Below are 23,278 nucleotides of genomic sequence, written 5' to 3'. Positions count from 1 at the left end.
GTCCTCGTGCTCTCCTGCGCCTTCACGTTTGTTGCAGCAACACATAGACTTGGCACTTCTTCCATTTCCACTTTGCTTTTATTTATTTATTTTTTTCTTATTATTTTTCTTTTATTTTATTTTATTCTTACTTTTATTTTTATTTTTATTTTTTTTTGTCATTTTCCTGGAGAACGTTGTTCGAAGCGTTGGGCTTCCAGCTCTTTTTTTCACTTCTCTGCGTTTCGGCGCAAATGTTCCGACATGCGAGCAGATGATGGATATTGTCCTGCGATGGCTTCCTCCGAAGACGTTTTTGCCATGGATTAATCGTGCCGATTTTGCAGATTTGCTGCGCCTTCTGGGCATCTTCTGGACGCAGCTCGGCCTCTCGACACCCGCAGACCCCTGACAGTCCGAGCGCGGCTGGATTCGCGGCACCCGCTTTGCGGCACCTCCGTACCTGGCGAAAGGCGCCCCGCGGTGCTGCTGGAGCCCGTCACCACCACCATGGAGCACACGGGGATCGAAGAGGTGAACCAGACGCACCAGCAGCACGAGCCCATCAGTTTCGGAATAGATCAGATCCTGAACGGCGGCGACCAGCCCAGCAGCTGCATGCTGCCCAGCCGGAGCGGGGAGGGGGACTACCAGCTGGCCCCCAACGTCTACCCCAACGCCGGGTACAACGGGGTGTACAGCCCGGCCTGCTCCATGGCGTACAACGTCAACATGAACATGAACGTGAGCATGAACATGAACGTGAACGTGAACTCGGCCGGTTCCGGAGGGGTGATCCGGGTCCCGGCGCACAGACCCATGCCCGCGACGCCCCATCCGCCACCCCCACCCGCGCACCCTGCGGGTATCTCGGCGGGTATGCCCACGGTGCCCACGGTGCCCAGCATGGGGAACGTGGCCAACTTCACATTTCCCTGGATGGAGAGCAGTAGGAGGTTCGCTAAGGACAGGCTTACAGGTAAACACACCTTGGGCGTATTCCTCGGTCGCACGGAAGCCGTGATTTTTTTTTTTTTTTGTGTGTGTGTGTGTGTGTGTGTGTAAGAGAGAGCGAGAGAGAGACATCACGTTCCCGTTGCGGGATAATTAGGAAGGAAATAAGAGATTTCATGCCGATTTGAAAATCCTAACCAGTGAGGCACACACACCGCATCATAATTTCTAATTATTACCAGTGAGCCGCAAAGATCACTTTCAAAATGATTATCAATGACCTACAAATATCACATCCCAGTTTCAATGTTTTTCTCTGTTAACTACAGATCACATCCCAGTTTCCAAATTTTGATCGGTCATTAATGATTACTTATTACTTACTTATTAATTTCTCATCCCTGGTATCAAATGACCGTGACCGTCAACTAGAACCAGCGCCCGGATTTCAAATTTTATTATTAGTTAACTACAAAATAGCACTTCCCACTTTTAAACATCTCGGCGAAGAACAGAAAACACATTTTGCTTTCAAAGTTATTACCTGTAACTTCTATATATATATATATATAATTACATATATGTTATATAATGTATTGATACTGTATATATATATATCTATATATCTATATCTATAGCTCACTGACGACTGCATTTGCGTTCAAAGTCATATTGAATTATTACGTAAGCAGCTAAACGGAGACAATCATTTCTGTTTAAATTTTGCAAAAGGAATCGAATGCTAATTTAATCGTATTTCAGTTTTAAAACGAATGCATGCAGCCCAGCTGTTGAGTGTCAGAGAGGCGGTGGGGCTGCGGTCAGTAACGGTAAACCAAGTGTGACAAGTACGTGTGTGTGTGTGTGTGTGTGTGTGTGTGTGTGTGTGTGCGTGCGCGCAGCCTTACATTATAGTCTAAATGGTGCAAAACACCTTGAACGTTGCTTCACCACAAAACACTTTCAGTGCTTCTTGGATGGAATTTCATTTTATTTTCCCTCTCAAAGGAACAACGTCTTCGGGTGTGTCTTTAAAAAGCATCAATGCTTTATTTTGCGATTTAAACAGGGTCACTGACCAGTTACCATTAACTGATAACTGAGTGTCGTCTCGAGGAATTATGTGATTGTAGTGTACACAACGACAACACGAATTATTGATGTGGAACTCCGAGCATAAGCAATACAGTTGATCTATGGGACATATTTTTATTATTATTATTATTATTATTATTATTATTATTATTATTATTATTATTAGTATTATTACACGTATTATGCTTGAAGTAATATAGTAATATATTACTGAAATTGATAAAATAATAATAATATTAATAATATATATTACAGCATAAAAACGCAAGAGTAAACACCTTTGGTAACATTACTAATGCAGTTTTTTTTTTTTTAAAAAAAACATGTTACTGAATTTTCTAGTAGGATTAAAAAAAATAACTATTATAACTAATAAGTAGCTCTTGTAACTAACAGGAAAACAAATATACTAAAAACTGAAATTGATGTGAATTAGAAAACCAAATTCTAAGCCCTTCATCTTCATAGCACTTTCTTACATCAAGTTTTGAAGAGGTCCTCTCTTTTTTTTTTTTTCTTTTTTTTTTGCAAAAATCTACTGATTACAAGAACTTACTAGAGTGCTGGGTGTTCATACTATTTAATTAAACAAAACTGTTTCATATGCGTAGGCATTTAGGTTTACAGTATATATTCTGTCTGCAAATTAATTAAATTAGCAGGAATATTTTCTGAGGGGTTTTAAAAACTCTTGAATGCTACAAAATTGTTGTTTTCATCTTAATTAAATTTATAGATACCGCTGTACTTATAACAGTAAGATCTCCAAATTATATATCAGAATTGTTCTGTAAAATAGCATCCAGGAAATGCCCTCTGTTCCTTTTATAAATATACAGCATTTCGTACTTATTATTATTATTATTATTATGCTTGCCATTTTACTTTTGTAATTGCAAGAAGAGTTGTCATTATTTTAACTACAATACACAAGAAATTTCTACAAATTATATCTTCGGATTAAAGAAACAATGGCCATCATAATTTTGAATCTTATCATTTTAGTTTTCCGTGATTGTCACCCAACCACCTTTCGGAGGGCACAGCGTCAAAAATATGATTCACTACAGGTATTAAGCCTTTCATGTACTGTGGGGTTCCAAAGTAACGAATTTATTCCAGGATTTTATGGTCACGATAAATGAAGTCAATTGCGTTAATTCTGTGTACTTTCCAGGCTTGTCTGTCAGCAGGTGTGTGTGTGTGTGTGTGTGTGTGTGCGTGTGTGTGCCAGTTTGTTTTGTGTGATCTGGAGATTGTTCATTGTTGTGTGTACGAGGGATGAAGTGTGTCAAGGAAGACCCGTGAGTGCGTGTGTACCGCTCCGTGGGAAAAAAAAAGGGGTGTGATGTGAGGTAAAAGGCTCGTGCCTGTAGGAAAATAAAAAGATACCTCGCATCAGAGTTGGGGCTGCGTTATTGGCTGGGGTTCTGATCTAATCTGGGCCCAGGGACACACACTGTCAGCATAAACAGACACCAGCCACTGCCTCTCATCCAATTTCCAGGGGTGACAGAGATGCTACTCACACTGCTCTTGTTTTTAAAAAACATACGTGTGTGTGAGTGAACGTGGAACAAGGTGCGTCCCCTGCCAGGTTTTCCCACCGACAGGGATCGCGTGGCTCCCAGCAGAAAACACGGACACACACTTGTGCGAAGCGGGCATCGTGGGCAGTGCTGCTACGAACACGTCACACCCGAAAGTGTCACCCTCGGAAGTGTGTGTGGAGATGACCCCGTAACACTGCTTTATTCCACTTATCTGAAAATGTACATTTTAACCACATTTGATAATCTGCCTTGGTTACTGTTTGACATCTGTGTGAATGTATTATTATTATTATTATTATTATTATTATTATTAGTTTATAATCTGCAAAGACGAATGGCGTAATACTGCACACTGTGAAACTTTATACATTATCAATAGTAACAATTAGAGTAAGAGTAATAATAATAATAATAATCATAATAAGGAAACCCAGCTGCGAACTGCGAATGATTCTTCTTCTTCTTCTTATTATTATTATTAAAGTGAGAAGAAGAAGAAAAATATAATAAACATTGATCGTCGTGAAAAGGTTCTCCTCAATACTGATTAATATATATGTATAATATTATTATGTACTGTATACCACATATATAGTGTGATATGCGCACTACTAACTTCAGAAATATGACTAACTTCAGAAACTGGGGAAATTTTTTCCTTCAGTATTGAATTTCTATAATTTTGCCTGTATTGAATGAATATATTAGTGAGGTTTAATGCTATTAAAACGCACAATATAAATGATATTACACTTGCCTATGATTCCTATCATTACATTCAAAGAGCACCAGGCTCAGAAAGCTCATTTAAAGTAGGGCTGTTATTAAGAGTGTTTGATAATGTTCCGGCCCATTAAATTATGTACCTCAGGTGCCATAATTATTATAACTCTTTGAGCAAATGCACGGGCGTACAGCCGGGAACAAATGGGACTTTTCCCCCCTCTGCTCGAGAATGATGTTAATTTCTCTCCACTGTGCAATATGAGCAATATGAGCAAGCGTCCATGCTGAGGTCACGCGTATTTACAGAAGTCAGAATGAAGAGCATTATGGATTTCTGCTCATTTAATATTCAGAAAACCAGGGTTCTCATCAATCATTCATAGGGCGGATTGATATGTCAGCTGCAGGAGAAGCTCTCATGCGAAGATGTGAATATACTGTATGGACCATATTCACATCCAGCGAGGGCCGCGCGTCTCGTGGCGTCGACGAAGCACCCGAAACGAGCGGAGGCGCCACAGTGCGTCACGGCGCGGCACGAGCCCGGGTCCGCCGTCGCGTCTCCACGCGGCACGTGCGCAGTTCCGACTGCCGTCGACGTCACCGTGTGCGCTACTAAATATTTCACATTAATTATTACGCAAGTGTTGTGAGCTTTGTTCCATTAAACACAAATGACGCTCTATCTATCTATCTATCTATCTATCTATCTATCTATCTATCTATCTATCTATCTATCTATCATCTTACCTTCTTCCATTAAAAATTCCCGACAATGCAGCGCGCACTCGGACAAGCTGAGAAGATAATGGCTCCGAGAAACACAAACCGAGCTGCAGAATGATGATCGTCGCTTCCTTCATATTACATTTGACTTTTCTGAAGTCTCCGCGCAGACACGTGCAACATTAACGGATCTGATACCCTCAGCAGAGCGTGTATATCGGGATTAATTTTACTTTTTTTCCCCTACGCATTTTAGCGATCATTTGGTGGCTTCCTACACTTCACTACATCTATTCTTTACGTGACGATCATGATATTTATGATTGCCGAAAACACTACTTTAGTAATTTAATTTGCAACAAATTACTAAAGTAGTGTTTTCGGCAATCATAAATATCATGATAGTCACGTAAAGAATAATAATAATAATAATAATATATAATTAATCCAAGAAACGTAGCTGTGTGAACACTGGCTGTACAATTATAATTAAGTGGGATCATTTTTACCTTTGAGTTGCGTCTATAAGATGGCATATATTTTAAAATCGTGGAATAAGCAGGAAAACATGTATTATTTTTTTTGTTACTATTATTATTATTATTATTGAGTATAAGATTTACACAGAGCGCGAATGTAAATACAGTTATTAATAATAATTACTAGTCGAGAGGCTATCTGGGCGTGAGGCAGGGTACACCCTGTACGGGACATCATTCCACCGCAAGGCAATCACACACACTCATTCGCTTACACATTCACGCATAAAGGGCATTTTGGTCAACAATTCAAATGAAACCAGCCTTTGGACGTGGTGGGAAACCAGAGCACTTGGATGACCAGAGGAAATCCAAGCGAATAGGGGGAGAACATTTAAACTCCACAGAGAGTGATCCGAAACTCAAGCAACGGTCCAGCTGTCACCTAAAATGTAATAATAATAATAATAATAATAATAATAATAAGAAGAAGAAGAAGAAGAAGAAGGGAGGAATGACGCCATAGGAATGATAAATAGTGAAATTTTCTGACAAACGAAATCGCACTTAGACACACCTGCGAACTGCGAAGTTTTGAATGACATTTTGATCATTTGGATCTTTATGTCGAAATGGTTTATGTACACTCATTGAAACGTATTCATTACACATATTGAAGTGTATGTTAATTATAGTGCAAATGAAATTATGAGCAGACTGTGCTGTGCTGCTGTGGATGTTCTCAAGTGTTTGTTGTCCACAAGTATCACTCATACTATTGAGGTGGATCATCTTGAAATATGTAATAATATAACATGAGAATCTTATCCTCTAAAGCAGAAAAAAAACTCTCCATCTGCATTTTTCGTTGAAATTTAAAAAAAAAAAAACATGAAGCAGAAATAATACAGTGGACAAGGGCAATTTTAATTGCATTCATGACAGACTGACCTTATTAAAGAAGGTTTTAAATTTTAAACTTCAAATTTGCCCTCAGACTTATCAAATAAAATTAGTGTGTGGAAGATTATTGCAAATGTCATACAGAGGCTAAATTACAACCATAACAGTTCATCATTTTGATGGCTGAATTGTAAGAAATGCAAGAAAATGATATAAGCCTATATGAATTATCCACAAAGTGTGTCAAAAAGGGCCAAATCATTTCATACACAGTCCATTTAAACTGTTGTGGAGAGTCCAACATTTGTCACATGCAAGGCTACAATTATAATGATTTTTTTTGACATAGATATATCTGACATAGAGCTGGGTGGCATGGTGGCACAGGGGGTAGCACTTCCACCTCAGAGCACCTGTGCTATTTGGATGTAGATTCAAGTCTGCCTTATTCTATGAGGAATTTGCCTGTTCTCCCCACATCTGTGTGGGTTTCGTCCAGGTGCTCAGGTTTCCTCCCACAGTCCAAAGACATACAGTTAAGGTGAAATGGCACCACTAACCTTCCTATAGTGTGTGAATGACCATTTGGACACTGCAATGGACCGGTGTTCTGGGATTCCGAGATAGGTTCTGGACTGCTGTGACTCTAACCAGGTCAAGCAGTTATCCACGATTACGTTAACAGTTTGCCGTCATTCAAATCGTACCTCTTAATACTGGAGCAGTGTGAGTGTTTTGAGGATTTTGTTGGAGTATAAGTACGTGGAGGGTGGAGGATCTGTGCCCTAGGCCTCGTCCACCTTCTCCCTGCTGCCTTTAGCTCAACATTCAGTGCGGAAACACCAAGGCTGTTTTGTCTGAGTAATGTGACATCCGGCATTACCAGAGAGCCATCTGAGGCTCTAATATCACTGATACAGAGACACTCCGTTACTAATATCATAAAATATGTGTCGCCGGTACGATTGAGGAGACTGACCTTAATGACATCACTTCTTTTCTCCAAGTGAATGTGGACTGATATAAAGAAGCGTGTTTGCAGCGATGATCGCACCGGCTTTGGGGAGAGATAACTGCCTCTAGCTCTTCCAAAATAGAGACTGTTTATCGTTCGGCATCTAGGCTGTTTATTTTCCAAAGAGCTCTTTGGTGGCTTCGTACACATAGCAATAGCGGAGAAGAGCTGACAGCAAAATTGAAATATGTTTTTGCCAGACAATATAATAAATAGGAACAGATGTTGGTAAATTTCAATATTTTCCGTGGAATCTTTCACAGTTATATTTATTAGATTGTAACAAAGGGAATATTCACAGTGGGGACGACAGGCCCTGTCATACAGAACGTTATTAAGTATAAATGATTTTGTTATGGGCTGCAATTTCTCTACGGCAGCATTTGTTTTTTTTTGATATGTGGATGCTAAATTTTATTACTCGCGCAGATCATTTGGTTGCGGCAATGCAATTTGGAAACGGGAGCTTTATTTCTTGTTTAACATGGTTCGGCAGTGTTAACGATCATTTGGGATTGCCATAATGACGTACTAATAAGAGATTTATCTGCGAGCGCTTCTTTCAAACCCTGCGTGATCTGCTGTACGCAGACATCACGGATGTGTCGCATCACGGCGGATTTTCAGTGATACGATGGAGCAAAATTTTATTTTCAATTTTGACAAAGATGACCTACTCCGCTGTCATTTCCTTTTACTGGTTTCGCTGCCTCGTAAAACAGCAAGTCTAAATAGCTGTCATTTAATTGTCTAGAACACACTTTTATGTCACCTTTAAGAAAAATTCTTAAAAATTATATGAGACAGTGCTGCCAAAAAGTGTAAATGTCAACCCTACACTGATAGTCATTATTCTTGGATAAAATATCAAAATAAACTTATAAACTTCTGTGTTTCTACTACACACACGATTTCCTCTAAAGCAACATATGGAATTTGTAATTACGCACCTACTGTGTCACATGAGAAAGACTGATTCTCATTAAGTAACCATTTTGTGGTAAAACTAAGGCACACAAGAGTTTCACATGCTTTCAGGCGGCACTGTGTATTGTATTTCGATAATAATTTTATGTTAGAGTTATTCACTGGAACGCTCTGTTTTTCCTCACCAACCGTGTACAGGCAATTTTACCATCATCCTTACGGCCGTTGTGTGTTAACTGAATTTCTGTTGCTCTTCTTCTGACTCAACGGAAACTTCGGGGTCCTAAACAAATACTTTTACAGTGTTTTCCCCACGGAAGCCCTTGCTGTCAAAAAGAGTCAAATGACTTTCAGATGCTGTTTGCCTTCCCTTTTCTTGGCCACTTGGAGGACTTTTTGCCTTTCCATAGAGAAAAAATTTTTGGGAACCAGCGGCCCTAACCAGGGTCAGGGCTCGTCCAGCTCGTCCAGGCCGCTGGTTCCCATTCCGAGAGGGAGTGTCGACCCTACGCTGTGGACATCAAGACCACAAGTCTTGTCTACACGCTTCTCCTTTGGTTTCAAGTGTTACGTGTTCCGATGGGATTTGAAGAAAAATAATAATAACACACACGTTAGTCATTTGTAGAAAAAACACTTTTGGAATCACGCGCCAACCTTCCTGCGAACACATTCATCTCCCTCATAGAGTAATCAGTCGTTTATTTCGGCGCATTGCTAGAACACTGATCACAGGAGATTAATGCTGTGGTCTCTGGGATGAGAGCGCGACGCCATTCGAGTGGGGAAAGAGTGGTCTGTCCCCTATCGACCCCCAAAGCGTCTTTCGCGGTGCTCGTTGTTAATCTGTCAGCGTAGCGATTCCCTTCTCGAGGAATCCCACCACAGACGTGCACAGGGGCTCCTGGTGGTCTTGCCAGAAGTGTAAGTGGCCACCAGCTCCTCTTTTAGCTCCCCAACAAGTCAACTCTGCACTTGAGCTTGGAAAAGAAATGTGCTACTTACCGAATATTGAAGCCTTCTTCCACGTTTTCCTTTTCCTGCTATAATATGTGACCCTCCCGCAGCTTATATTATTGCATTTTCACGTTAAACGTATTGCTAAAAGGGCTATTTCAAATCACGCAAAATTAAGTGTACTTTTAAATCTCACCTGTTACCCTTGAATCGATGAGTGCTTTGAGTTGTACAGATTTTATTTGTCTTCTGCATATGTCATTTTGGACTGAAGTGTCTGAAGTATTGCGTAATAGTTTCCTAATAGCTCAGTACAGCTACTCCCGGTGCGCACTTTACTTCGCAGGATGTTAACGTCAGGAAATATTTAGTAAATGGTGGTAACTGAATTTGATGCAATTTCAAAGAAAGAAGTCTTGAAAACACGACCCAGTGATATAACCGAGGGTTTTTCCTTTTCCATTTCGTTAATTAGTATGAACACCCGCAGCAGTACAATGCAGGTAGAATGCCCCCTCACCTTGTCCCCGGGGGGCGCCTCCCCGGGGCAGCGCAGGGGCGGCTGGGCCCTGACTGTCTCTCCCTCTGTCGTCCTCCAGCGGAGCAGGCGGTGGACGGACAAGCGGGAGGCCCGGGAGAGAGCCCCCGCCCCGTGGCCGAGGGGGAGGCGGGCAGGGCCCCTCCTGCCTGGGGCTCCGTGGAAGCGTTAGCCAAACACTATTACCCCGATCTCGCTGTGCTGCGAGACGCTAGTCCGCTCCTGGACTACCCCTTTCTCAAGGGCGCTTGCCCAGGTGAGTTTACAGCCCCCAGGCAACCGGGGGCCATAGGTGACCCTGAACTGACCACCTCCCATCAGGGGATGCAGTAAAGTGTTACTGAGAAAACCACAAAAACCAAGAAAAAGAGCAATTGCCTTTCCATGCTGATGTTATTAATATATTTTAAATTTAAATTTTAAAAATATTATTCAGTATTATTCTATGTACAGAGCCATATTCTGAGTAATATTACATTTTTGTAATTTCATAACATGGAATAATTTTTTTCTTTCCTTTAGAAAAATTGAGAATGGGTTTGGGGGGCTTATCATTTTGGTCATTTTTAATATGATGATGAGTTAAAAAAAATTAACACTTAGACATACATGTTTTTTATGTGTTTATCTTATAGCTATTGGTCTGAATTTTGCCTTTCACCGACTAACTTTTACTGAATTTTTTCTTACTCCAGTCAGTCCATGTCACTGCTTACTATGGATATGATGCTATTTATTTTGCTGCAATCACTTTTGTCATCACTTTTTGTATTTTCCACTGCACCGAGTACAAGTGTTGCAATTTCTCATATGGGCACAGTTCATCAATCATATCCATACGGTGCAAAGACCTGCGCCTGTTCACTAGCTTGCATAATTATCGGGAGTAATATGTTAACTAAGGTTGATATCCAATACAAATAGACAGATTGAAATGAAGTTGAGAAATCAGTGCAATTCATTCAGCTCAGTATTTAAACTAAGAAATACAAACAATTCAACAAATTCAGTAACATTTTATGTTTACTTGTTAATTTGTCTCTTTTATGGTTTCAATAAAAAACTAATTTATACTTATTTACATTTCTGCTCCATTGAATCTGTAGGCATTCAGTGTCTATAATGTGGAAACCCAAAGCAAAATGAAAAAGACAAATTAAAATTAATGAGCAGTTTCCTTCTTAAATTAAGATTAAGCAAATCTTAATATGTTTTTCCAGTGTAAAAGAACACAAAAATCTCTGGAGCTGTAGGTAATTAGGTATTTTTTTTTTCCCACTGTAACAGTCTATGGCGAACCTGAATGCCTGGCAGTTTTAAAAAAAAGGATTTTCTCCATTTTTCCTGGCAGCGGCCCTCTCGCCGTTCTCCGTGACCCGGCGGATCGGCCACCCGTACCAGAACCGGACGCCGCCGAAGCGAAAAAAGCCACGCACCTCCTTCAGCCGCGTGCAGATATGTGAGCTGGAGAAGCGCTTCCACCGGCAGAAGTACCTGGCATCAGCTGAGCGCGCCACCCTGGCTAAGGCCCTGAAGATGACAGATGCCCAGGTCAAGACCTGGTTCCAGAACCGCAGGACAAAATGGCGGTAGGTTCACTGCTCTTTTTCACACAACATAATGTAAAATACAGTGTGTGTATGGGTTGTCATTATACTTTTTACTTTGAAAGTTGATAATAAAGAAATATTTAGATCCACTGCTTCCAAACCCACATTGTTTTTTTTTTTTGTACAAGCTGAAACTTCCCAGCATTTTTGTATGAGGCACAAAGTGTAAGATAATTGGGAAAAAAATATATTTGTAATTTTCTGGAAATCATGTGTCACAATCAAGTCACCATCTTGCTTCAAAATCTGTCTGGTAGATGTAATTTTTATTTTTTCTTTTTTTTTTTTAAATTTCAAGAAGCAGACCACAGCGTACTTACTTTTTAATTTTACATGAATACATATCCATGCTGAAAATCCAACATTTTATATCATTAGTTGAAGTGATTTTTTAAAATATGCTCATATTTTGCTTTATTCGGTATATGCTTTCATTCATGTTTTTCACAAAAAACGATTACAATAATTGTTATGCTTACCTTGAATTAAAAGCAGTGAGAATTAAAATAAATATTTCATTTAATATGCTAAATATTTACTTTACCTATGTATTTTGTGATATCAGCACATTTTGTGTTCACAACTATACACCAGATTCAAGTTTGTGACTTTGGCCCAGAACCACGCTGTGCAGCGCAATTGGTTTCTGTTTAGAAACAAAACCCGTAAACACGTATTTACATTGTTGAAAAATGTAAAAATTCTTAAGAAAAAAATTTTGCTGTATGTCTGAAAAACCGGGCTGGTTTCACATTAGTGTTAACTAAGTATTGGTGATTAGTTATGTGAGAATCTAGTTACATAGAAAATGTTTATTTTTAATATTAATAACTAACAGTAATTAATGATTATATTTTAAATATTCTACAGGTGGAAGATAAAGTCCTGGAATGAGGGAATAAGCAAATGCAGATAGACAAAATTGGATTAAAAAAAAAAACATAATGATCTCTGTTTTATCAGTGGCACCATATGACACTCAGTCTTTTTCAATTATTTAGGTAGGTTTAAAATATTTATTACATGACATGCTCATTTTGTATATTTTTTAAAATAAGAGGAGAGAGAAGCTCATTGAATGAGGTGCTGCTTACAGAGACAGGGGCGATTCAATTATTCCCCTTAAAATTCACCCAGGGCATCATGGTAATAAAACAATAATACAGTTTGCTTGGCTTGGCTAGTTTTTTTTTAATAGGAAAAAAATCTCTTGAGCAAGCAAAATTGTTCCAGCCCTTAAAAGGTTTCCTTGGCCCTGCTGTCCAAAGCAATACTGACCCAGTGGTCTGAATAATGGAACACACTGTTCAGTGAAGAAACATAAGCCTAATACACTCAGCCAGCAGCGTGAGGCCCTTTCCAAATGGAGGAGTGCACAATTCAATTATAATGAGCCTTTTATTCCACTGCTTTTTACAAGCGAGGTCCAGCATGGAGGCAAGCTGTTAGTGTTTGACTTCTTCAGTGAGAGTGCATGTTAAGGTTAAATAGTTAAGGTTAAACAATATTTACATTTTCTGTCACACGTTTTAGGTACGGGGCATCACCAATCCCCTACGTTTACTTTTATTACGATATCGTACACAGTGTTACTCTAATATGAATTCAAATACTGTAAATATGTTACCTACAAAACCTCCACAGATTTCACGGAATGGGATAATAAGAAGCTGAAGTCAGTTAAACTGCATTCAAATTGAAAAGAAATGTTTAAAAAACTTCGGACATTCTAATACTTATTATTAATTAGGTTATACAATGTTAAACGTGACAATGCTTCATATATAATGCTTATCAGTAAAGACTGTATTTGGTCAGGTACGTACATCTATGAAGAGGCTCATTTTGATGGGTGCATTATGAATTATAACAGGAGAATTAAGAAAACAAACTTTTGGGACCGTATAAGGTGATACAGCCTATGAAGATGTATGCATGCTTTTAAAAAATGTATTTATTTATTTATTTATACATCAGTTCTGAATGAGCAAAAACATCAGCTTTCAGCTCTGTGTATAGTAAGACTCCAGATCAGCTTCACTGATGTATAACGGAATGGCATACATAAAATCATTTCTGAAATCTGAGAAATGTGCCAGGAATATCAACGAATCGACATTGCAGTTAGTTTGTCGTTACCAAGAGCAATGTTGTTCAAAATACGATTTCAGCTGCTGAAATAACTGCTTTATTACCGAGCGAAGGCTCGACACATAGGAATGTTGCGCAGTAAATGATTTCCCCAGAAAAAAAATCAAGATCTTACAATTGTCCATTCGCAGCACCTAAAGTGAATTATTTCCTCACACTGTATTGTACCATTAAGGAAATGCAGAGAATATCACTTTCGACGCAAGAACGAAATCACGCAGGGTCCGGGGGCCAACGAGCTGATCGTTCTGCGCTTGCCACCTCCCACCACTAGGAGGCAGACTGCAGAGGAGCGAGAGGCGGAGAGGCAGCAGGCCAACCGGCTGATGCTGCAGCTCCAGCAAGAGGCCTTCCAGAAGACGCTGGCCCAGCCGCTGCAGCAGGACCCGCTGTGCCTGCACAACTCGTCCCTCTATGCCCTGCAGAACCTGCAGCCCTGGGCGGAGGACAACAAGGTGACCTCCGTCACCTCTGTGGCGTCTGTGGTGTGACCCCCCCCCCCCCCCCCCGGGTTAAGGCGGGAGGGGTGCGGGAGACGGGTTGGGTCTTTTTAAGGAAATGTCAGGGTGCCGGAAGCGATCGCTCACCGCCATGTGGAGCAGTCGGAGTGGCCCGCGCCCCGCACGGCCCAGTTAGCGCCAGGCGGGGGTGACGGGGGGCGCTGTCCTCTCTGTACATTTAATTCCTTCCGCTGCTGCAGAGACGCGAAGGACTGGAGTGAAATCAATCCCGTGTTTCTTATGATTGCAGGGGTGATGTTTCGCCAGCTGGTGGAAGTGGGTGCCGACGGTGCAGAAGGACATCGAGACTTTATTTAACCACCCATATGTGTGTATCTGCTCCTGTGCCAGTTTTATCTGTCTCCCCCCCTCCCTCCCCCCCAAAAAAAACGTGTGCGCTGGATCTGGACTGAAAACACTGCGGAGTTTCGGTTTCATTAAAACGGAAATGATGGACAGAACCTCCCGGCGAGAGACCTGTACTTTTTACATGCGCCCTGTCCACACGTGAACCGTTTTGACCTTCTGCACCACGTTTGCTCTGCCCTCAGCTGTGTGGTTTTGCCCTCATCACCAGGCGAACCCGACACCTCTCTCAGATCAAACCTCATCCCGTCATTCAGCAGGAGCAAAACACTGACTCGGACTCACTTGGCTTTTGAGTTGTCTTTTTTACACCTGTACCATGCATGTCTCAGACATCTCTTTGTGTGTGCGTGGAACTGCTGCTGAAGTTTCCGGAACCTCTGGACGTTGCCTTTTACAAAACGCCGGTGTGGCTCATATGCAGCTGTGGTATTTTCTACTGAAGTCACACCGGACTCGCCGTGACCGACCATGTGACGTGTTTTTATACTGAAGCTTTTCGTTCCTTTACCGGGGTGATCAAACGGAGCCCTGCTTGTATTCACCTTGCTAGTTACTTGGTTTTCTACGAGAAAACAGAATCTCATGGACCAGCTGACTTGTTATTTTTCCACACAGCTGATATGATAGTCAGGAGTCATGTTAACATCCCCCCCAAGAATGATTATTTGAACGCAGTGTGTATTTATAGTGCTGCAGACAGAAAGAGCAGAGTGTCACCAACATGGCACTGATATCTTGACATGTCTTGAAGACCCAACATCTCAAGCCTTCTTCGGGATGAGCTACACCAGGTTTCATCTCCCTAACAACCACTTGTCCTTCCTCAAATGATGACTTAGGAGAATGTTCAGTGTTTCCCAGGGAGCCAAGTTCAGCAGTCGGTGCATGGTGTCAACACCTCGTTGGCCCCGGTCAACGTGATGATCATCACGGTTAGTCAAAACAGGAATAGCCGTCCCAGGTGCGCGAAACATCTCCATGAGGGCAGATCGCCGTGGAAGCGATGCGTTTTGCGTATCAGCAATGCGCAGAGCAGTTTATAAGCCAGTAGATGAGGTGTCTATCTCGTCACCCCAATTGGCACCGCATGGTAGACTTTGTTAGCCTTTCATGGGAGCCTCCGAAGAAATAAATCAGTTACCTCAGCCGCTCGTGGATCTCAAACAAACAAGTACACGAGCCAAAGGAGACTCGCGTCACCTGGCTTGGAGCCACCGCCTCTTGTGTAAGGGACTGGCGCCATCTCAAATTCTCACGTATCCGGAATTCGTATTTTGTGCTACGAACGCAATGATGCTATGGTAGCATCTGAACTACAACAGTCATTAAGTGCCGTGCGCAAGCTCTTGAGTTCCCACTGAGCGTGCCTGTCTTTGACACGTACCCCTGCCTCATGTGTCTTGACCTGTTCGGACCGTTTAAATCTGAGAAATGGGTGAGCGTTTTATACTCTGGCTGACTGCCAAGGCGGCTGTTTATCATGTTTTACAACTGACGTCTCATGTTCTCAAAGTCCTGGATCTTCCACATATACGAAAGGAAAGTATTTATTCAGTTTTAAATAAAGATTAATATATAGACTGCTGACACATGAAGGTCACACCTTTTACCTGTTTGCCCTTATTTTACACCTATTCATTTAGCTTATGCTTTTCTCCAAAGGAACTTACAATGTTGAGGTTATAATGATTTACCCATTTAGACAGCTGGGTGACTTTACTGGAGCAATTTAGGGAAAGTACCTTGCTCAAGGGTACAGCCAGAGGTGGGGATCAAACCTGTAACCTTTGGATCCAAGGGCAGTACCACTAAGCTACCAGCTGTCCCTTATTTTTTGTCCCTCATTTCTCAACTAAGCGAACGCGCCACTGAAACGCTGTGTGCTCGTGACGACCCCGGTGGGACTCGACTGTTGTTCTCACGTGCGACTGTACTGAACTCAGCAGAAGCGACTTGCCGTATTTCATGACGTAGAAATAAAGGAGAGCTTTTCTATGACTGCGCCTTGTGCTTCTAAGGGTAGAGTGACACACATCGTCAACGCAGGACACGCCAGATTGGGTGTTTTATGAAATCAAAACCCTGCATAAACAATCTCACCACGGATGGTTTATACAGCAACAAGGACAGCGCTTCTCTCTAAATTATGAAAGCCTTTAGAAAAAAGAAAAGAAAAATTCCATCACATGGTTGAATACCAGTTTACATTTCCATTTATTTACTTGGCAGTTTTCTCCAAAGCAGCACACAGTGTGGAGCTTCTTATGATGATTTATGCATTTGTACAGCTGGGTGTTTCTTGTTCCAGTTGAGGTACCTTGCTCAAGGGTACTGCGGCAGAAGGTGGGATGCGAACCTGAGTCATTCGGGCGGAAAGCGGAAGCACCAACCGCTGCGCCCAGGTCATTTATCTGTAGGAGTTCCAGTGATAAAAATGCTCAGTTCATGAAGGATAAAAAGTATGATCCATTTTCTTATCTTTGCTGAGGGACCTTAAGACAAGACTCAAAAAGATGCTTTATTGCCATTGACACATTTTTGTGCTCAGACTGTCAGTGCTGAATTTCCATGGTTATAAGTTACTAAATCTGTGCCTGGGAGGTTATCATTGTTAGAAACGAAAAAAAATAACATTTGTATCGATTACTACGTTGTGTGGAAAGACGCGGTTCTACTATTTGTAAGATAATGACTGAAACAAAATATGTATTGTGACATACGGCTAAATGTGGAAATAAACAATCAGTCTTTGCTAAGAAGATCTGACAGCTTCTAAATGGGTTACAGATGAGGAGATCCACTGAACGCAATGAAGGAGGGAAATGTTTTTTTTACCAGGGTACTGAAAACAAGAAGGATATTTTAGGACCTTAAAATTAAATTCTCTTCTGCTCACCTTTTTTTTTTTTTGAACAACACTAGTGAGACGGTTACTGACTTGGTTCAATGGGAGGCTGAATAGTGTTTCTTCGTCTGTAACCACCTGGTTGGGTATGTTTTAAAGGGTATAACTGAAGTAAATGTATTTTGTCTAGTGAGAAAAATAAAATTAAAGGAAACCTGAAACAAGTGATGTAAAATGGCCTTCGGCCAGTTTTCACTGAATGATCTGGACACGTTTTTATATTCATATGCTCAGCAACGAGGCCCATCCGTTTCCTCCATTTCCTGACCTCGAGTGGCTCATTCCGCAAAGCTTCCCTTAGCCATCTGCTCCTTTCTCTCCAGCCTACGGGGTCGTCTGGGAAAGCGACCTTATTCGCTTCCACGTGCCGTTTCCTTCATTTTTCCTTCTTAAATCGAGAGTCGTGAACGCACAGGGTTTTTCATCCGCGTAGTCGGGGCGTCGGAGTGAAGTCGCACATGGACGAGGTTGTAAAATCACAGTGAGATTTTCCATCTCGTACTTTTGAAAACAATCCGGTACGAGCAAACTTTACGGGACTTATAACACGATTCGGATAACTAACTTATTTACTCTCATTTATGTGCGTTATGCATGTTGCAACATGTTCAAAATACACACTTTGATTTAGCAAGGTACAGAATGGGAATTTTTTCTCAGATTATATGAATACTTTATAAACTCGTAATCGTTATCATAATTTACAGATTCTTTTACATCTGTTACAATAATAACATTATTATTATTATTATTATCATCATCATCATCACTGCGACCCTACGCAGGACAATCGGTTATTGAAACTGAATGAGTGGATTATTTTCTTTTCTTTTATTTTACTTTATTTTATATATTTAATCTGACACCACGCACGTCAGCTAAGATGCTTCATATTCACTGCAGGCTTTTAAGTCAGGTTTGCTACCTAAAAAAACAACCAGCATTCGCAGTCTGATTGACGCGAGGCTGCTGCGCGTCTAAGAAATAACAAAAATGCTTACCCCCCCGCCCCCACGCGCCAGCCCTCTCCGCCCAGTGACAGCATGTTCTCATTGACTGCGGTGTCGCGCCTCACTGGAATCCTGTCAGTGGCAGACACTTCCCCCCCGGTGCCGCCCACCTCTGCCCCTATTTCCTCCAGCAGATATCAGCCATCGCTCATCCGCCTGTCTCGGCGGCCCGCGCAGACGTGACCTGGCCCGTTTCGCCGGAATTCCTCCGGCCCGCTGTTTTCCAAACTGTTCATTGTGCTCAGTACAGGTGCTTGAGGACGCCGTTGGCAGGTGTCCATTATCTGTGCTCTTCAAAAGCTTCCCTCCTCGGAGAGGCTCCGAGGCCCAGGAAGTGAGAAAACACACCGAGTGTGTATCGCGCGCCCTGCACAAAGACTCGCCTCCGAAGGGTCACTGCAACTCTTTTAACTAAGACACTTAAACGAGACACGTTACTTCATCCAGGAATCTCTCAGCATCCAACCCCCCACCCCCTTACACTGGTTATACTATACTATACTATAGACCCTTCAGACTGGAACTAGGCCGGTTCCTGTGACGGGACGCCATCCGAACCCTCGGGTTGCGGGGACGAGCGCGGCGAACTTTCTAATGTCGAAACATGGCGCTATTGAGTTACACGAATTTAGCGATTTAATCAAGTCACTGAGAAGCGACGAGCTAATTGGGAATTTAATGAACTGCGAATGAACATCGCAGCATGAGCGTCAGCGCAAAGCGAATATAAACCAAAACTGCTGATGGGCCGAAATGCTCTTCTGCTTTACGCTTCTGAAAGATTAAAACCTATAAATCACGCTGAGGAACTCTTCCATTCCTCATGACACATATGCACCATTTTTATATTCATAACTGCAGCCTGTCAAAAGGGTAGAGTACTTAAAGATTTCCTTGCTTTTTTTTTATCAAGATATGAAAAATTCTCAGCACACACACACACACACACACACACACACACACTTTCAGAACCGCTTGTACCATACGGGGTCACGGGAAGCCAGAGCCTAACCCGGCAACACAGGGCGTAAGGCCGGAGGGGGAGGGGACACACCCAGGACGGGACGCCAGTCCATCGCAAGGCACCCCAAGCGGGACTTGAACCCCAGACCCACCGAAGAGCAGGACTGCGGTCCAACCCACTGCGCCACAGCACCCCCCTCAAATTCTCAGCATATTACACAAATTTTTTTATTTTTTTTTTTAAAATTAAGCTAAAAGGTATTTTCTAGCTCTGAATTAAGTCCATCCAGATATATATATCTATCAGTGACAATCCCTAAGTACATTTTTACATTTAACAGATGCTTTTCTCCAAAGCGACTTATGGTATTAAAGTACCTGCAATGGTTTACCCCTTAATACAGCCGGGTAATTTTTACTAGAGCAACTTTACGGTAAGTACCCTTCGCAACAGTACTGCAGCTGGAGTGGAGGATTCAAACCTGTGACCGTGGGGTCCAAAGACAGCAGCCCAAACCCTACCAGCTACCCCTAAAACAAACCTTAGCTGATTTTTATTTACCATGATTTCACTCACCTCTCTGGGCCATTGGAAAAGCACAACATGTGATAATTCCAAATATTTATTACTCAGTTTATGGGGGGGTAGCACTTAGGCTAGTGGTAAAAACTATTGCTTTCAAACCCAAAGGTCACAGGTTCAAAGCTCACCTCCAGCTGCAGTACCCTTGAGCAAGGTACTTACCCTAAATTACCCTGCTGTATAAATGAATAAACAGTTGTAAGTACCTTGATGTTATAAGTCACTTTGGAGAAAAGCATCAGCTGAAGGAATAAATGTTTCTCCTTCTTGACTTTCCAGTGCATGTGAGGCACAGTGATGACTACAGCTACAATACTAACAAGTCCTCCTGAAACATTCAGCGTCTCACGCTTATTTTTGCGTTCGGCCGTTTGCTCAGCAGTGACGCGCCGCATTCCTCATCCCCGATTTCCCAACAGTCAGGCTCTCGCGCCTTCCGTCCTTCGCGCTGCGAACGGCCCTGCGGGGGCGCGCCGAAGGGGCTTGTCGACGGAGGGATCTGAGTCACGCCTTTGGCGGCACAAAAGGCGGACAAGCCGGTGCAGCACGAGCGGGACGTTGAAAGGCCCGGTGCTTCACGCTCCTGCCCGCCCGCCCGCCCTTCTGAGCGTTTCACAACACCAGCATTGGCTTGGCGGAGCATCCAGGCCGCGACGGCTCATTCACCTTTAAAGTGCCTCCCCCTGCCTTCCGTGTGCTGGCTTTTAATTTATGGCAGGCTCACTTTACCATAAGCCTGCATGCAGACTATCTGCTCGATCTCCTCCTGACGCGGAGCGATGCTTCCTATTGCTTCCAGCCGACGTCCACAAACAACACGGGAACGTATCACGGAGGAGTAACGACAACAAGGCGAAGGAAAGGCATTTTCACAGGCACCCATCAACTGTATCGTGATCGCACTTTTAAGACGTGGCTTTGTAGTCGTGGGTGGTGGGCTACGTCGAATTCGGCATGTTTTGGGTTCAAAGCCCTTCGCAGATGTCAGAACAAGTTAAGGGTTTATTACGTCTGAGAAGCTGGTATGCTAAAAAAAGTTACGTATACAGGTTTGTTTGCTAAACACAAGTTAAATACTGAATAAACAGACAGTAAAACGTGGATCTGATAGAGAAAAAAAGTCTAAACACATAAACAATGAATGAGTGTTCACTGTAAGTCACTTTGGAGAAAACTGGAAGGAACTGATCATGTTTGCTGACACCACTTATACTGTTATCGGTCATTTTGAATATTTTAACATTCTTCTATTGCAGGGATCACTGTTGAAATTAAACCACTGTATTATTATTATTATTATTATTATTTTTATTATTATTATTATTGTTATTATTAGTTACTTTCTATGACAGCACCTGCCGGTGCAGCTGTCAGATATACAGAGGTGGGTAAGGTAGTCAAAAGAAAAAAGTTTTCAGAAAGTAATTAGGTGCAAAAACTGCTCAAATACTGATGCTTTTAAAGTACAAGTAATGTAGTAACTAGTTGGCTCAGAATAAAAGGGTGACATCTGGCGCCCTCTTTCGGTGAGGTTTATAACAACATGACAGAATTAGATTACACACACACACACACACACATTTTCAGAACCGCTTGTCCCTTACGGGGTCACGGGGAACCGGAGCCTACCCGGCAACACAGGGCGTAAGGCCAGAGGGGGAAGGGGACACACCCAGGACGGGACGCCAGTCCGTCGCAAGGCACCCCAAGCGGGACTTGAACCCCAGACCCACCGGAGAGCAGGACTGCGGTCCAACCCACTGCGCCACCGCACCCCTTTTAGAATTAGATTATTGGGACTGATATGAAAGTGAAAAAAAAGGGATCCCCTCTCCGACAGTGGAAATACATCCATAATCCACGCTCACTTTCATTTAGTTTAGTAATTTTTTAAAATTGATCCCTTTCCAATATATTTTCCCCAAATGGCTTAACAAAGTATCAAATGGCTCTATAAACATTACAGTCACAGACCAGTTTTCACTGCTGGAGGGACATGGAAGATGACCAAGGTTTATGGCGCTTTCTGTCTGAAGTTATTCATTTAGTTGACACTTTTCTCAAAAGCAACAGACAATGTTAAGGCACCTACAGCAATTCATCCATTTACACAGGTGGGTAACTTTACTGGACCAATTCAAGAGTACTAAAGCTAAAAGTGGGATTCAAACCAGCAACCTTGAGATCCAAAGGCAGCAGCAGCACTAACCTCCATGCTACCAGCTGCCCCATTGAGCAATGGCTCAACAATGATCTTATTGGGAGACTGATCTCATGATGAACATCAGGGTCTTCAGACAGAAGTGAGGCCAGCATCTGTAATGTAAAAGTGGAATGACATCACCATAATAATCATCATCATCATCTTCATCACCACTATTATTATTATTATTATTATTATTATTATTATTATTATTTGTGGCTCAAAACATCTGCAGCTGGCATTTGGCAAACTGGCAGCAGTTGAATTTTGCTGTAAAAGTAGAAATTGCATTGATTGATGACTGTGGCTGGCTCAGGATGGGGGTGTGAGAAATGCTGACAGAAATCCCACCTCCGGAGTCATCAGCAATGCACAAATCCAGCTGCCATTCCCACATATTGGGGCGTTTTAATCAAATCCTAAAGAAAGGGAGGAAATTGCAGAGCCACAGCTGTTCCTGGATGTTAATGCAGCCTCCCCCATACAGTGCTACAGTATCAGGTTCCCAATCAGAGCTTGAAAATAACAATAATAATAGAAAATTCTAGAAATAATAAGAGGAAGGTGATTAACTTTTTTCCAGCTGCTGGGACTTCAAATTGAAACTTTTGAACTTTTTTTTCAGAAAAGGTGGGTGTACTAATTGAAAAAATGTTTCCTTTGTCAGGAAAATAGTTTTGTACTATTAATATATATTTGTATTATTTTCTATAAGGCCACGAATCTGATACAATGTATTTTAAGAGGAGATTAGACTTTTAACTGTTATTTATTCGTCTTATATATAGTATATAGGTATATATACATACACATATAGCTATAAACGCGTCACGTGCGCGAGAACCAATGACAAACCTCGACGGAGGAACGTCATTGTGAACCGGAAATCTAACGGAAATTGGAAGCCAACTCGTAAATTGAGAACCGCAACTGTGGAACGTAAAGAAGTAATAAGTACAAGAGAAATTTTCGCATTTTTACCGTTAGCGAACCGAAAAATTACTAGTGAAAAAAAAATAATTTTGAACCCTTTCGTTTCTTTTCGGTTTCACTCGGAGAACGCAAACGTCGTCATTCCAGTTGAGTCATCCTATTGGCTCGTTCCCCTGCCACTCTTAATTGAACCCTCAAT

General features: G+C 41.9%; 1 protein-coding gene across 3 annotated transcripts; it reads left to right on the top strand.

The window, feature by feature from the left end:
- The first annotated feature begins 483 nt into the window (after positions 1-483).
- tlx2 (T cell leukemia homeobox 2) lies at positions 484-16,169 on the top strand. 3 transcript variants are annotated; one of them, XM_029252573.1, is made up of 4 exons: positions 484-958; positions 9,914-10,108; positions 11,204-11,441; positions 13,888-14,104. In XM_029252573.1, the coding sequence occupies exons 1-4, from the start codon at positions 490-492 to the stop codon at positions 14,102-14,104; spliced, it is 1,119 nt and encodes a 372-aa protein (XP_029108406.1). In that variant the 5' UTR covers positions 484-489. The 3 variants fall into 3 exon arrangements, with proteins under 3 accessions (XP_029108406.1, XP_018601873.1, XP_018601872.1); XM_018746357.2 differs by lacking the exon at positions 9,914-10,108 and adding an exon at positions 14,364-16,169 and having other exon boundaries at positions 488-958; positions 13,888-14,068; XM_018746356.2 differs by lacking the exon at positions 9,914-10,108 and having other exon boundaries at positions 488-958.
- The last annotated feature ends 7,109 nt before the right edge of the window (positions 16,170-23,278 follow it).

This window comes from Scleropages formosus, chromosome 5, assembly GCF_900964775.1.
Source record: "Scleropages formosus chromosome 5, fSclFor1.1, whole genome shotgun sequence".
In the NCBI taxonomy this organism is placed as follows: Eukaryota; Metazoa; Chordata; class Actinopteri; order Osteoglossiformes; family Osteoglossidae; genus Scleropages; species Scleropages formosus.
Note: the sequence above shows the minus strand (reverse complement) of the source record. Positions and strands in the feature narration are given on the sequence as shown.

Bases quoted from the DNA above. Each gene is read 5' to 3' on its own strand.
- tlx2 (XM_029252573.1), top strand. From the start codon at position 490: ATGGAGCACACGGGGATCGAAGAGGTGAACCAGACGCACCAGCAGCAC. The intron at 959-9,913 runs GTAAACACACCT...GTCGTCCTCCAG, and splicing joins CGCTAAGGACAGGCTTACAG to CGGAGCAGGCGGTGGACGGA. The intron at 11,442-13,887 runs GTAGGTTCACTG...TCCCACCACTAG, and splicing joins AACCGCAGGACAAAATGGCG to GAGGCAGACTGCAGAGGAGC.